At 41.7% G+C, this 17,060-nt stretch overlaps 1 protein-coding gene across 1 annotated transcript in view; it reads left to right on the forward strand.

The window, feature by feature from the left end:
- The window catches only part of fstl4 (follistatin-like 4), a 187,864-nt gene that overhangs the window by 158,195 nt on the left and 12,609 nt on the right, over positions 1 to 17,060 (forward strand). The window contains exons 8-13 of the mRNA XM_062405405.1: positions 1,792 to 1,912; positions 4,915 to 5,076; positions 9,108 to 9,242; positions 10,326 to 10,352; positions 11,781 to 11,899; positions 13,441 to 13,590. Of these exons, the coding sequence (XP_062261389.1) occupies positions 1,792 to 1,912; positions 4,915 to 5,076; positions 9,108 to 9,242; positions 10,326 to 10,352; positions 11,781 to 11,899; positions 13,441 to 13,590 (714 nt within the window). The remainder of the gene's footprint in view (positions 1 to 1,791; positions 1,913 to 4,914; positions 5,077 to 9,107; positions 9,243 to 10,325; positions 10,353 to 11,780; positions 11,900 to 13,440; positions 13,591 to 17,060) is intronic.

Genomic DNA, 17,060 nt, shown 5'->3' on the forward strand with positions numbered 1-17,060 from the left:
TGCAACGGCATTACACCAACCCAAATGAAATGAATAATTTATTTATTCTATTAAAAATGGTTATTACACTGCTGCTTTTATTTGCCTGTGCGTTGCAGCCATTTGGGAAACAACATGAATGTGGTTCTTAAGTAAATGAAAGCTTTATTGCGTCAGTACCGCTGTGAATTATGAAAGCGCCGCGATGATTACAGTCGCAGTACAGATCAAAAGAGACAGTAATGGAGCTGTGCATTGTGTTGTTTTGAAAGTGGCCGATTCCATCTTCCTCTATGCTTCCTCCGCTGCTCCTTCCATCACAGACACATCTCATTTTCTTTGCCTGTTTGGCTGTGTACAATGGGAGCATTACACCAACTGAAAAGGTTAACAACTATGCCCATTACGTTACGAGGAGCTTTCAAAGCCAAAATCTGCAATTTAAATGTACATCTTCTCAGTCATGTAAGACACCAGCCAGCAGAGACAGTGCAGCTTCAGGGATCAAAGTGAAAACTGCCTGAATACTAAAACCTGAATCAGAAAGGGCCATGTTGACTCTGAGTCATCTCTTTCAGTTTGAAAAACATTAAACACTCATGGTTACTCATTCCAAAATACAAATTATAGAGACACATGAGTGATGGCTTCTGTGCCACAGTTGCATGCAGCTGCTGAGCAACCGGGCCGGCACCAACACTTCTGAGACTAATCTCTTAATGCTTTGGATGTCACTTGTGCTGTGGAAACATTTGCATGCAGTCAAAAGTTTTAGCTGACCAAACTTCTTTGACAATAAGGTGACAATTGTAAGCATTCAAATTAACCAACTATCATATTTAGGCCACATGAAACCCCATTTAAATTCACTAGATACAGATTTGTATTTATTTATTATTTGGATCTGTACCAAATGGCACAAACTCATAAATATCACTCCCCTAAATATCCCTGATGTTTTTTTTTTCTGCCGCTAAGAAACACAGACAAAAACATAGACACATTTTTCCACAGGAAGCACAACACGTAGTTAAGGTTTTGAACTAAAACATATCAGGAATCTACCCAGATATATTACACTCACACTGTTTAACCCAAATGGCCCATTCAGTTTTAATTGCCCTCGCTGGTGTACTTGGAACCTTCCACCTTTATTCTAAATTCTGAACTTTAAAGGTTTCCCCAAACTCCCCTGTCTGTCATATATAGTATTACAAATGGTTCAAGTCGTAAAGCTACCGTCTGTCAGGTCACATTCGTTTCCAGAGGCCTCGGAAAGAAAGCAGCCGCTGGTGGTTTTTCGGCGGCACCACAGAGCTGCGCCGGGACATCTGCTCTGCCTCTTGATGGGACGGCAAACTATTTAATGCCTTAATCCACCCTAAGCTGTGGCCGGAACCCCCTGGTGACTGGCGCGTGCTGCACCAACAACAACCGGCTCCATTCATCAACCTAATGGGCTTTATATTTTTAACCCTTGCCATTTATCAGGCTGAGGCAGCGTGATGAGGATGGTGGTGGGGGGGGGGATCAAATTCCCCATCGTCTGCTGCGGCTCAACGGGGAATCCGTTGATTCATGATCTCTCTTCCTTTTCACATCACTCTTTTTCTTGCTTGTCTTTTCCCATCACTCCCTGCTGCTGTGGGCCTCCTCTCGCCTCGTATTCTGTTCTCCCTCTCTCCCTGCGCCTCCTCTATTTTTTTCCCACCTTCTCTCTTCCTGCCTCCCTCACTCCTCTTCCCTTCTCTTTCACCTCCACCGCCTTCTCACAATCCTCTGCTTAACTTCCCTCTCCTCCCTGTGTTGCAGGACTTTGGGGACGACGGCTCCCTGTACATCACCAAGGTGACAACCATCCACATGGGAAACTACAGTTGCCATGCCTACGGCTATGAAGACGTGTATCAGACACATGTGCTGCAGGTGAACGGTCAGTGGAGGCTATTTCCTTCTTCAAACTGTGGGAGACGTGTGGGCAAAATGCTTCAGATTCTGTTCCTCAGTGAGGGAACGTCTGCTGCTGGCTGCTCAGGTTACTTTTATAGAACAGATAAATATCCAGTGACACTTTAAATGGCTGTTGGTTAAAAACAATTAAGACAACCTGCTCTCCACTGAAATGTCAGGGAAAACACAAGGATACCATAGAAACTGCCCCGTGCAGAATCGTTGCATGGCGATGGGTCCCCATCCTTCACAGCCCCCGCGGCCCTTTCCGAGGGGCTCAAGTGCAACCCTTTGTGCCCCTTCCTCAGATGAGATGCTTTTGAGAAATGGTTTGTTTTTACCACTGCAGAGAAAGCACAGCGGCTCTCGGCATATGTAAATCCTAAGAGACAAAACAAAACACGGTGATCCTGCAGCTGGCACCTTTTAAGGCTGCAGGCTTCTGTCGTTTTTTCAGTAGATTTGTGGTCTTTCAGCTTAAAGCCGTACATTTTAATTACTATTGCAATGCCCTTTCTAAGCCTTCCTGTTTGGAAAGGCCTGTTTTGTTTGGCCTGTGGTGACAGGGGTTGCAGCTCTTCTTTCTGAAACTGTAGAAAGTGATCTGTAGTCAGAGGAATGGAGAATCAGTTGTCATTGCTGTTGGCTTCAACGACAACGTCTCAGCCCCCGCCGTTACAGAGCGCTGGTCGACTGTTTATTCAAATTTGAATTAATGTTGAATGTGTCATGATTCTAAATCAATCCAAATCTCACTCTGAACTTCCTAAGAGTAATGGTTGTCGAGATATTCGTCTCACATACGGACAGACAGAGATTTCTGGAACTCTTAGGTTTGATACCTCGAGTAAACCTGTTTGTGAACAGACATGATGCTTTTGGTTCAATCATTGTTTCATCAGAGTATCGTATCTTGTTTCTCAGTCTGACAAACCTTTAGGTGCTTTAACGTGTCCACACAGGATCCCTGGAGCTCAGCAGGAGGCTCCACTGGGAACTGTTTTATCTGTTTTTGAATACTTTATTATATTGATTTATTTAAATGCACTTGACATTTAAATTTTGTCGTGTTTGTAGTGACCAAGAACCTGGTGTTCCAACAAATACCAAAGAACACCAGGTTCAGGACCCTTCTCCAGGCCTTTTTCAGTTTAGGCATGCAGACCTTTTCCCTAATTGTTACACTCTGCTTTGGTGTTCTTAGAAGTTGCTTGTCAAAGTTTCTCTACGTGTATGAATCTGTGGACTCTGTGCTTGCAGTTTGCAGGTAATGGATAAAAGCAACTTAAGCTAAAATTCGTCAAAAAACCAGCAGAGGTAAAACTCTTTCTGGCAGCCTGAACTTTTCAAAGCACTGTCTTGCACATCATTTTCATATGCATACGGGCCCTCGTCTCCCCAACCTTAAGTTTTTTTCATTGGCATATCTTCAAAGAAATATCTATGGAAGAATCATTTTTAAAGTTTCCTCCGTCTGCAACAACAAATCAAAGCTCCTGCCCTCTCTAATTTCTGCACATTAGTCTCAGGGTGACGGATATGCAAAGGAGGGGAAGAGATTATCCCGCTGTGCCAATTTCAATTAAGACAGACAATAGGTGTGATTGTCTCCTTTTTTTCTGTGATGCTAATTGAAAAGGAATGCATCTGTATTTGAGACCTCGCGCTGAGGGAGGGAGAGGGAGTGATGGGAGGGGACTGGTGGAGATAGACTGGGCTCCTGGAGGGTGAGTTATCAGGAGAGCACAATTACCAAACGCTGGTGTTGGGGGATTCAAAGTATTTCAAGCACGATAGCGAGAGGTGAGATAAGGTGGAATGAAGGGGAGCCAAGTGCCGCATTAAACTAAGTGGGCGGCCGGCATACCTCTTTGTATCCTGTTTACTGCCATGAGAGGGACGACAGTGCCGCGGCTTCAGTGTCGGTGACGTAGCCAGTCTCGTAGTCTAGTGTTACATATGTGTTAACTTTAGAACATGATATCAATGCTCAAGAATGATTACTGCAATGTCAAGTAAAAAAAAAGAAGGAAGAGCTTCTGAAGAAAACAACGTATATGTGAGGGGGTTGTTCATGTGTGTGTGGAAGATGAGAAGAAGGGAAATTATTTGTTAATGTTTGTGGAAATTTGATAAGTGTTGCTTTAAAAAAATCGTTAATGCCCTCAAGGACATACTGAGCTGAGCAGACACGCTGCACTTCATGTTTAGTATTCAATATCTATTTTTAATTGCCATAGGTCACCCTTTTTAGTCCTGTTACTTTACAGTATTGTGTATTTTGCCATACACCAGTGAAAGAGTGCTGCCTGCATTATTGGACAATAACGTTTTCAATCTTGAATCTATTTGTCTGAAATACAAAATAAACTAAAATAAAGTGAAAATACCCCAAAAGAGTACAAGTACCTCGGAATTACAGTACAGCAAATACACTGCCACAGTCCACCACTAGTAAACATTTAAAATCAATACATTAAAGATTAAATAGCAATAAGAGTGAGAAGGAGAGACTTTAAGAGAGAAAACAAACACATAGCAAATGCAAAGTGAATATTACATTAGAATTGAGGAGCAGGGTTGTGCATTCAGTAGAAGGTGATTGAGAAGGAGGAAGCATCCACACTTGTTACCTGCTCATGTAAACTATTACCTCATATTTCATTCCCCCATAAACTCTTCCACATTGATTTGTGGTCTTCTCCCTGGAGTCAGTAGTGAGTGGTGAAGCTCCCAACATCTTTCTCATGCAGGACTGGAGCCGTAGTAAAGCAGCCCCAGAGCCTGTGGATGGTTGTTATGTGTGAATATATTACATGCAGGGGGGAGATGGATCCCTCTCTGTGCACTGCACGTGTGGGTTTCTGTGCTGTATCCCCCCCAGGAATCACATTCTACCGTGAAACAGTGTGTAATTATATTTTTCACTCGCCCCTGTCCCCTCTCCCTGTTGGTGTTTTTGTTGGACTATGTGTGTGCGTCCAGTCCCTCCAGTGATCCTGGTCTATCCCGAGACGCAGGCCCAGGAACCCGGCGTATCTGCCAGCCTCCACTGCCACGCCGACGGCATCCCGAATCCCAAACTCCTCTGGCTGAAGAACGGCATGGACTTGCAGCCAAGATCCAGCAAACAGCTTTCTCTCATAGGTGAGGAATTGTTTATTATTCAGGGATTTGCTGTCAGCATATTGTGCGTTTTAAAAGATCTTGAGTGTCAACTCCATTTGGTGCAGTGGTTTTAAATTGCCGCGTTACATAGCAACACCACTGCAGTATGCCAACACTGCAGGAATCTCTATAAACCACAACAATGCATGTGGACAATAAAAACATAGGCTGAAAATCAAGCTTCTTTCGTGCTAAAATCGTTTTGTTTATTAGAAAGACAGTGGTGCTACTTGTCAGCGGTAATATTTTGTTGCAATTTTGATTTAGCTTCACTCCACACCAAGGGGAGGAAACCAAGATTGCGGTCACCCTCTTCAACTCTCTTCAATTTGCTCCTGTGGCAAAATAAACATACTTGTTTTTTAGACGAGATTGAAAAGGTAGATCACAAGCGTGGATGTAAAATGAGATATACTGCGCCTCAGGAGACGGCAGCTACTTGTTCAGGCTATAAGTGCGTTATTTAAGACACACTCTCGCTAACAGACAAAAAAGAGCAGAATGGAGCATGACTTCTGTCTTTATGGCCCAGTTCTCATTAAGAGAGAGTTTATTGGCTGTGTGTGGGTCATTACCTGTGGTAATAGCCCTCAAACACTCAAACAAGGGAGGCTCTGCAAGCTTCACCAACACATAAACACTGCGGTGGCTTCGGGTTACAATTTGCGATTTAATGTGGGAGATGACAAGGGGCAGGAGTCTTACTTGTTGTGTTTTTGTATTAATTAAAAGAGTTGATGAAAGCAAAAGTGATCAGGTGGAAAAGTGGATTAAATGATGTCGATAGTCGTCTTCACGTTGCCACAGTTTGTCAAACGACCGCAGCACAGATGAGGCGAGAGTCACTTCATTTCCACAAATCATATCCTCTGTCCTCGTTTATTCGTCGGCAGTGTTTATTATGTTGACCACATACTCACAGTTGATGATGAGGAGCATTGATTACAAACCACAGTTGAACACAGAGGAAATAAACTGCTTTGTGCTGCAGAGTTCAGGAGCTGTCCGTGGTGCTGAAACCACTCAGGACCGTTTCCTCTTTGCTTTGTGAATTATAGAGAAAAACTCATCACAGCCACAGTCACACCTTAATGTGTGACTCTAAAAAATCATTTTTCTTAACCCAGATGCATTTTGGGAAGAAAGATTATCATACCCCTAGTTAATCAAAGGGAAGGGATGGCTGTAAGCTGTGTATGAGGCTGTTGAGTAAGCTAAATGTTTTCTTTTTAGGAGTACTCAAGGGTTCACCAGGGAATTATTCATCAGAGCTATCTTAAAAGCAGCAACGTTACAAAAAGATCTACTATTATATAATATTTTCCTCTGATGTTAACAAGTGTACGAGCACTGCGCTTACACAGCACAGGGCAAAGAGACCTAGATTAGATTCTTTTTATGGTCTCCAATGGGAAATTCATTTTGCTTAGGTCAGTACCATATGAGAAATAAGTCAGTGGAATAAGAAAATACTCGGTATTATTATTACTAGTTAAATACAGCAGCACTTTACTTCACACCGTTCATGATGTTGTGTAGTATTGTGGTATTTTGGTTTGTTTTAGTAGCTCTGATGGACAATGACGGACATGTCCCTCAGGTCTCATGAAAAGTGGATCAGTTCAATCTCAGGGATGATAACATCACTCACTGATCCTTTTTTGTTCCTGGTTGTTTTTACATATTGAAGTGTTTCTTCTTCTACCTATAGCATCACATTTTACAGAGCAACATCATTGGAGTTAATGTACATTTAATATTTACACTTCTGATTTGCTCTCTCCAGCAGAATGATCTTGTACGGCTAAACAACGACTAGTTGATAGATATGTTTGGTCTGCTGTTTTGAGCTGGGCAGGTAATTTACAGTGGGTTTTCAGAGCTTTATCACTGTAAGCCGCTTCCTGCTGCAGCAGAAAATGACATAATGAGAGTGGTGAGTGATCCCAAATTGTAAAGCTGCTTCCAGAAAACTCAAACAATAAGATGAAAGCCGTTACAACCTCCGTCCAGCTAAAAGAAAACTGTATTCATGTTTTAATAATGTATTGGGTTATCACTAGTGTCCCTTATCATATTAAAGTAGTCATGTGGTCTATTGTTAATATTGAAACTGGGATTGCGGCTGATTTAAAGCCTATTGCAGATTCCTTATTTGCCATTATGATGATACACTATTGTGAGGGTGGTGGGGATTGAAACTAGAAGTCATAATTAAAGACACAACTTCAGCCCTGTCAAGCTGAACTGCTACATGCCTGCAAAGAAGGATATAGAGAGTAATTTAATGAGCGGTTGATTCAGTGCTTTTCAATAAGAATTGATCTGAACACAATTATGAATTAGACGTAATTAAAGCGGTGCCTCATTCCACGAAGGCCTGCTTCGAGGCGGTTTTCACTTCAAAGCGTCACACATCTTTCCTCTGATAAAAGAGAATTATTATCAGGATCCAAAAGACATTTCACTAATGTGAAAAGCTTTGCGTCAACTCCTTTAATGTCTTGTTATTATACGATCGAGTGGGCATAAATCAGAAGATGGTAAATAATTTGCGGCGTAGAAATGAGCAGGTGTCGGCTTTATTGCTGTTTGGTAGAGACGTTGTTCTGCAGGAAGACAAACACGGTATGGCGGTTTCTATTTAACAGACAAAATGGACAAGAAGAAATAGGAGGTTTTGAGAGCAGAGTGTGGATGTTAGATGTTACACAAGTGCACTTATTCTACAGATACTTACAGATATGTACAGAAAAAGATGAAAGCTGAAACTTCTATTAATGTCGTCGCACGACTCGGTGTAAAAGCTCCACTCTGACCCACAACATCAAACCCACCGTGCAGCAAAGTGTGTGATGCTGTGGTGTATGTAGTGTTTCATAGTGTACAGTAAAGATCAGAGGGCAGCTGTACATCACAGGGCTGGATGCTGCAGTTAACATCACAGGGTTTGATTCTGACGGTGACTCCTGGGTCTTAACCCCTCCTGTCACCTCCGACTGATGTCACTGCTGCAACATGAGGCAAACAATGCAGCATTGTGCAGTGTGTGGGAGTCTTAACTAGACGTGTGTACTGAAAGACAAAAAGGCTGTTGGGTGTAAAAAGTGCATGAATTCTATAAATTAAATGACTTTGCCTTATCATAGCTTTTTTGTTTCAGATGAAGAACATGTATGGAAGTAGTTGCTAATTTATACATGTAGGAATAATGAAGCATCATTATTATTCGTTTGAAACAATGACAGTTCATTTGGTTTTATTTGTTTTGGGTCCAAACTTAGGGAAAATGTCTGCTTCTTTTATATTAAATATATTTTACCTCAAAACAATTCCAACCCTTTAATTTCAGCAAATTTTCCTGATGATTAACTGCATTGGATCACACTAAAGATCCAAAATTGTATTTTCTTACTGAATTTAGTATTTAAGCTCAGTATTTCAATGAAATTCATAACTTCATAATCAAATCTTAAAGGTTCAGTGTGTAGAATTTAGTGACATCTAGTGGTGAAGTTGCATGTTGCAGCTGAATGCCCCTCATCTCACCATCTCCTTCCATCATGAGGAAGACCTGTGGTAGAATTCAGTTGTCATAAAAACTCAAAACGTGTTTAGTTTGTCCAGGTGGGACTGACTGTAAAGAACATGGCAGCCTCCATAGAGAAGACTCACTTCAGATGTAAATAAAGAGGTTTTCAATATAAAGGCTCATTCTAGGGTAAAGAAAACAACAATTTGTAGAATTTAGATGAAACACACTAGTAAAAACATCAATAGGATTATTTTGTGGTAAATTTCTGCCAAAAGATCCCTTTCACTTAAAGCTTACACACTGGACCATTTACATTTGTTGTGCAGTCTTGAGTCTGCAAATAAACCAGATTAGCTTGTTGTTAGGCCTCGTCTTAATATTTTTTCTTCATGGCAATGCTCAATGGAGGTTGTGAATAAAGTGCTAACACTTGTTCCTTTTCTGTTTGTTTCTCTCTCTTTCACTCTTCTTTTAGCAAATGGCAGCGAGCTCTTCATTGGCAGTGTTCGGTACGAGGACACTGGCGCCTACACGTGCATCGCCAAGAACGAAGTGGGAGTGGATGAGGATATCTCCTCTCTGTTTGTGGAAGACTCGGCCAAGAAGACCCGTAGGTCACATGCTGCCAAATTTAGCCTTTACCGGTTATTATACAATGATTTAAAAGTACAACACTTAATAACATTTTAAGAAAACATAAACCTGTCAGGGACGGTAATCTCCCTGGCATGGCTGCCTATATATGACATCATTATTGAGTAGTATGAAATTGATGTAAAGGTCATAAAGAAGTGTTCTTTTAAAATAAAGAAAGTGAAGATTAACCTTTGCTGAGAAGCATAAGGGGAAAAACAGATTAACAGTTAATTGCCAGTGCAACACATTGGCTGAAAACTTCACCCAACAGCCGGACATATTTTTGTGAATGCATATATCGACCTGATGCTTTCCAACAGACCTTGGACAACAGGAACAGAAGTGACCATCATACGGAAATTATCCTTAGTTCATGTTGTCAAAATCAAAACCGACAAATCATCTGGAACTAGTTTAACTGCGACACTGGTCGTCTCTGCTAAACTGCAAATATGGCAAAGTGAAAGAGGAAAAGTTAAATAAATTTTAGTCAACCTAAGCCATCAATCATCAACCCCCCCCCCCCCCCACACCCCCAGGGGCTTTACATCAAATGACACACACATCACCCAAAGAACTTGTTTTAGAAACCTTCTCGTCCTTTATAAAAACAACACATCAGACAGGACAGATCAACAGATTTGTATTTATTTCCAATTGTTGTCATAATACTCCAGGATGAGTCACTTGATTCCGGCTGTGTAAGAACCTTCACTCCAAATTATGCAGTGAATTCATTGACTTTTTACAATAAAGCCACATGTTATGTTTCATTGATATGTGGTCTTTCATTAGATTTCATCATGTTAGCAAGTTAACCTAGAAAGAGCTCATCAGGCCGGTTCCGATTAAAGAGAATAATCTGCCTTGACTTCTCTTCAGTAGTTCTTCCCCTCAAATCCCTTGATTTAAGAGAAAATATGATCTTGTCAACAGCACTGAGGAATCGTTAGTGGCTGTAGATTATAATTTGTTTCTTGACAGAATTTCATTCATTCCTCTCTCCTCTTGTCCCCCTCTTTCCTCTCCACCGTGCTGCGGCCGCCCGATTCTGCAGTTGCAAACATTCTGTGGAGAGAAGAAGGTAATACATCACAGCTCTCAGAATGCCTTTGTGTTTGTGTGAATAACAAAATGTGTCGTGCATGTTTTGCGGCTCTCCGGGGCCTGCAGCTGGATATCTACACTTTCCAAGATGTTTGCTGTATTGTCCAGAAGAATCACCATGTTGTTTTCTCTCCAGCAAAATGTCTCCTCTGCTCTTGTCTTTCTCCCTCGCACGCCCAAGGTGTTTCACGTTCTCTCTGCTCATGCTCCGTTTTATCTGGATTTTCAGATCACCTGTGGGGGGGCATTTACACACAAACAGTTTTATATACAGTATTTTGCAAATAATATCACAGATTTAGTGCGGTGGCTACGAGGGAAACAACTGTGGGTTTCAGCAGCACACAAATCCATACATTCTTTACAGTGTGCAAATTATGAGCACTGGCTGTGAGCACAGTTTTACCGCTGCTAATTAAAATCCACTGAGGTTTAGAGTATAGTACACATACACTCTGGTTTATATTCATATACACATCAGGTTTACCACAGAAATAAAATAAGTCAGTGTGGTTTATAAAACAGTTTAAACAGTTTTGCATTAAATATAAGCATATACAGTATAAGTATTCAGAGTTGTGTCTGAGAAAGTGGCTCTTTTGTCTCTCTGCCAACATTTCTCAGCGTTTTGCTTTGCTTGCATTTATATTTAGTGTTCATATGCCTCCATGCTGCTACCAGCCAGTGGCCGGAGGCGTAATGTTTTTTGGTTCGAACATGATATCTCAAGTCTGCCTTTAGGAAATTCCTTCAAATTTTGAACAGTTGTCCATTTGTTTAAAGTTGAACTGACGGTCAGAGGTCAAAATACTGAAAGTAATCGTATGGCAAACTTTAGATTGAATGCACGTTTTTTCTGCCATTGTTTTAGAGTGTTCAGTCAGTGGTTCACTTTGTTTCATCTGACAGCGCTTCAGTGCCAAAACTAGATTTAAACAGTCTGACAAATCGATCACTATAAAGTTTTGTGTTTACCTGCTCACGCTTATTATCTCCGTTCCTGTGACATATCCCTGAATATGCGGTGAATAGACTTCTGCTCGTCCAGCTATACACCTTGATTCCTGGTAGCTCATCAGCAGCTGTTCACTGCGAGCAGATGAGACGTCTCCTCGTATGAGACCGTGCCTTTAATTTGATGCCTCTCCCTGCAGCTGTACGTTGTGGACATGTTGCTGACAGGACCCTTTGTCTGCATTGTCAAAACGGCAGGCAGACACACACTGCCTTCCTGCACCAACATGACAGCATGCTACGAGTGTGAACGCTGTCAATTTCCTGCAGCAGGGAAATTGAAATGTCCAACTCCAATGTCACATGACAGGGGTTTGGTGTTTTTTTGCAGTTTTTCATTTGTATTTGTTGCTTTGAAAATATTTATTTGTGCATGTGTTGTGTCTTCCAGGTCTGAGTGTGGGGAACATGTTCTACGTGTTTTCTGATGAAGGCATCACAGTTCTGCAGCCCAGTGAATGTGAGATACGAAGACACATGAAGCGCTCGGAGAGGATCGTTGCTACCTACGTGAGAGATTTTAAAGGCTTTTTCCTTTTTTATCAAGACTTAATTTCACTAAGTAGATTTCAGGAAAGGCTGATAAGACTATCTTCAAAAATCTAATTACATTTAATGCAGTGGGATGGCACTAAGTGTTTTTTTCCCATTAACATCTACCATGTAGCCAGGAACAACCTGTAAAAGAACATATTGCTTGTGAGTAATAGATCATGATTAGGTTGATGTACCATGATCCACACAGGCAGAACGGATCAGTAGGAGCTGCTGTGTTCTTCAAAGAGAAAACATAATGATCCATTAGTTCCAGTATTAAGGGAAATTACAACTAAAATGGAGGTTGTTCTTCCTTCCTGAAAGTGTCTCAGTGAGGCTCCTCACCTCACTAATTATAATGTGTTCAATTTGTGTCCATTCGTCAACAGCTCCAAGTGATAGACTGTATAAAGTCTATATCACACATCCCAAGGTTTTTAATCCACTGGAGAACATCCCTCTCGGAGAGCAATGGGCTTTAGATGGCAAAAGTTGCTTGTTGCTCTGAGGGATTTGGGTTTTACAGGCGCCTGTAATTGTATTAGAGATCAATACAAACTCAATAAGCGTTGTGTTAGCCAGTTCCTGCTGTAAACAGCAGTTTCACCACGTTGGTGGGGTGGAGGGAGGAGGGAGGAGGTGTGCGCTCCTGGAACACACGCTTTGTGGCTGCGTGCACATGCATTAGTGATTACATACAGTGTATGTAGTATGGAGGGGGGGGGGGGTGCATAGATGTGTAGTCAGCAAACACAGGGGGCTTCTGGGACTATGGAGGTGAAATGTTACCTGAGTCAGCAACAGAGTGAGTTTGTCGATGCGTGAATCATACTGATGTCACTTTAAACAGGAATGTTCCCTTTAAAACAATGGTTTCAAAAGGGAAACAACACACTGAGTAGCATCAACTGTAAAAGTGTTATTTGAAAGAAACATACACTGGTAGAGACGTCGCTATGCACATTGGTTGCAGCGGGGAAACAAGGTAGGGACTAATATTATATTGAAAAAAGTGTTTAGATCAATCATTGCCATGTAGATAGGGTTAGGGTTGTGTTACAAATTAATTTGCTTAACCTTGCCTGACCTTAACAAGAATATTCTTCCCTATATAAATGTAAATCACAGTATAGTTTTTATTTAATGATCAAGTTAAGTTGTTAATGATCTAACTTTTTGTTTTTTTATCAAGTAAAAAGTGGAATATCTTCTGGTTTTTCCGATTCTTCTCTCATTAATATTGTCCACCTTGTTTTCACAGTATTCAATCACAGTTTGCTTTAAAAATTAACTGATTTTTTTTTTTTAAATGATCATTATTTAATTCCAATGAAAGTCGGTAATGCACAGTTTTGGAGTTTTGCCCAGCCCCAACCCTCGGTGATGGATGAGGCTGGAAAAAGCACCATACTGTTTATCTATGACACACGAGTAAATCCTGCCAACCTTCTCCTCCCTTTGTTGCTCTACTCCTCCTCCCATCATGCTCTCTGTTCTCTGTTGGTTCCTCACAGGAGGAGATGTGCCCCAAAGGTGAGGGGGTGTCACCTCAGCACTGCGTGTGGTCCTCAGCAGTCAACGTCAGGGATAAGTACATCTACGTGACGCAGCCCCTCCAGAGCCGACTGCTGGTCGTCGATATTCAGGCGCAGAAGGTGGTGCAGGTGGGTGGAGCAGGTTATCACTTCCGTCACATCACAGTTTAAGATATGATTCATCTAGAAGTTCGTAGCAGACGGTTTAAAACTTTGGAACAAAGGCACCTCTCTGATAAAGGTTCAGAGAACAGAGATTTAATTCTGGGTGTGTGGTGCTAGGTAAGCAGACCAGCTCGCCTCCTCTCCCCAATCAAAGGGTTGCTGGTTCAACCCCTAAACTCCTCCTGTGTCCTTGTGCAAGACATTGAACCCCAGTTTCCCCCGACGGTTCGGCCAGCACCTTGTTGGGTGAAGGCGAATGTGTGCGAATGACATAGCAACGGAAAAGCACCTTGGATAAAAGTATAATAAAAATGCAGTCCATTTATCATTTCATATTTTGTTAAACAGCCGCCGCACGATCTTTGCATTGCGACCACAACTCGCCATCTCTCGCCTGTCAAGCTTTGGATTTCTCACCATGATGAAGTAGTGTGCACCCTGAGCGTTAGAGCGTCAGTCAGCATGAACACAGCGCGGAGGGTTGTGTGTTCTTTAATTTTTTTAACCTTCCTTAAACCAAAAGCACTTTTCTGCTATACTTCATATTAACATGAATAACTGACAAGATAACAACATTAGAATAACTGATCACAACTAGCATTTCGACTGTGTATCTTCCCCATGCTGCTACAAGCCGGTCCTGTATCTTACTGTATCAGTTTATAATAATGTTAGCAGCTCCCTTCTGCTCTTTATTGGATTTGGGTTTACACTTTCGCAGCCCTGGATCAGCTCTTTATCTGAGGTAGTGTAGCATTTACACACCAGGTAGTCTTTGTCCTCTGAGCCTTTTGTCTGGTAAATATGAAAACATATTGCTTGAAAATACAAACAATAAAGCATTGAGTCTGTCTGCTGGGTTACTGGGTCAAGTTTGCTCCTTTGTTTAAAAAACAACAACATCTAAACAGGTTTAAAACGAAAATACTGGTCTGATTCTTCCTCTTATCGTACTTTACCATCATTCTATACCTGCAAGATGGGAAAAGCATTTTGAACCAAATTTACACAGTTAATGTCAAGTAGTTAATATAGTTAATACTAGTTAATTTTTATTTATTTTAGAATCAACAGTATATCTAGTGAATAACCCTGCGTACAGCCACTGCTTGGCTATATGTCAAACAGCATCACCAGCGTGCGGTGCAATTCAATTTGCCACACTACTAAACTACCAACAATGCAGAAAGACCACATGCAAGGTGAAATAAATCAAAACACCTCAAGCGCTTGAAACAATATGGTGTGCAGGTGGGTGCTCCCCATTCATCTTCCCTGTAACGGCTGTTTAGAGACCAAACCCCTGAGGGCTTCTTCCCAGGGTCAGCATCATTTACACAGTGATACAGGACGAGAGGAAATTGGCCCAACTCAATACAAGAAGATATAAGTGGAGATGTCATGATATAAACCTGTAACTGAGCCTGGTTATTAGTCTAAAAACAAATAAACATTAGATATTTAAACACAAATATGTGAAACCTAGTACAGTTGTATCTATGCCGTCCCTTATTTGGCTCTGAATACACAAAAGATGCTCTCACAACACTCACAGCTCAGATACGTGACCTTCAGTATATTGCGGTCCACCAACTGCCTCTTTCTCTCCTCACAACACTGTAAAACCACTTTCTTTCTCTTGAGCGCCCCATCCTTCTCCTCCTACCCCCGTCTCTCATTCTCGAGGACCCTCGATGGCCTCTGGGTGCAGGAGGTTAATGCACCATCTCATTCTTTCTCTGTTGTCTTGCTCTGTTTTCTCTCGACTCTTATTTCCCACAAAGCACATTTGTAGCGTCTTCCCAACCGGGGCTTTGAGGACGAGAGAGGAAAATGTCAAACAGCAGCGAATGTAGCTCGTTCAGTGACAGAGGGAATGCATGAACAAAACAATGGATTGAAATCGCAGTCAGTACGGTGGGGTTTTCAGAGTATAAACACAAAGATGGGAAGCTTTTATGAAAAGTAGGATAACAAAAAAGCCAGATCTTCTTACAGACGCTTGTGCACAGACTTTGACGGCGAGGAAAGCGTTGTTCCTGTTAGAGTCACCGTTTAAAAAGTCCCTCGATCAAATGCAAATATAGGAGGCAAACCTCTCTCTACAGGAAAAACAAAAATATACCAATTTACGGAAATGGAAATCTTAGAGGCCGAGCTTATTTGGATATCTCACCGTTCCTTGTTCTTCCGTCACCTTGTGCGTTGGCTCTCTCTAAGCAAAAAACACCTTGTGCACCTCTCAACCATCACTCCTCCGAGACACCTCAGTCCTCGGGCACCGCCGTGATTCCCAGCAGACGCTAGATTAAGGCCATAAACATGTGGAGAAGCTGCACCGATAAAGGCCTTTTCATGGTTTCTGTGCTGTTGCGTGCCAGAGAAATGCGGCACCTTCGTGATCTCTCACCCACAAAGGGATCTAACCTTGACTCTGATGTGTCAGACCTGCGCCCGCTAAGTCTCCGTCTGAAAACAAAAACGCCACATCGGCTTATTAAAAAGAAACCCCGGGGCAAAGACCTCCGGTTATGTATTTGCATTAGCTCACCTTGGGTGTTTCATTTAAGATGCAGTAAAACAATGTGAAGCAGCAATTTCAAACCATTTCTCTGACACTTTTTCTCTGAGCTCAAATCGGAATCTTTTCTTCAAGCGGCTTCAGAAAAAGACGCTTGTTTTTATAAAGTAAATATTCGGGTTTCCTGAAGGATGACATTTTTATTGGTGTTTTGACACAGATATCTCTTATTGCTGTGAGGGTTTCTGCTCTGCACCTCAGTGAAATCACCTGTCTGTCAAAGTGTACTCACAAGATATAATATCTGTCACTTTGAATCTGTTGTTGACTCTGCAGAGCTCTCCACTGTTTCGAATCTATCCAAGATTGAGTTAACAACAGCTGCAAGCCCAACCCAGTAAAAAACAAGATATTTTGCAATAGTTTGGTGGATGAGAAATAAGATTATTTTCACAACGGAAATATTCAATGGGACTCGGTCCTTATTCTCCATTTGCCAGAATTCCTTTAAACGTCCCCCACTTTTAAAGATGTATTGCATTAGGAGGAGTTTTATGTACTTTTCTTAACAAATTTCAGAATATTTGAGTCTTCGTGGGAATACTGCATCGAACAAAGCAAGGACCACTGAGTGTGGGATCCCAGATGCATTATCCTGTGTCCTATCTCATTCTTACATGCCATGTGTTTGTGGTGCACACAAATCCTGCGTGTTAGAACTCAAATGCAGGTTAACTTAAGTGCACCCCTGCTGCTACTGCACTAATACCACCACATGGGCCCATAACTCTTGGCACCAGCAGCAGAGTAAAATAAGAGACTACTAGTGTCAATTGTTTCTGTAGCGAAGAATCATAAGTCTGTTGATTTTGTTAATCCACAAAAACATTGCCCAGTTGTGATTGTAGAGTGC

Source organism: Platichthys flesus, chromosome 15, assembly GCF_949316205.1.
Source record: "Platichthys flesus chromosome 15, fPlaFle2.1, whole genome shotgun sequence".
Classification (NCBI taxonomy): Eukaryota; Metazoa; Chordata; class Actinopteri; order Pleuronectiformes; family Pleuronectidae; genus Platichthys; species Platichthys flesus.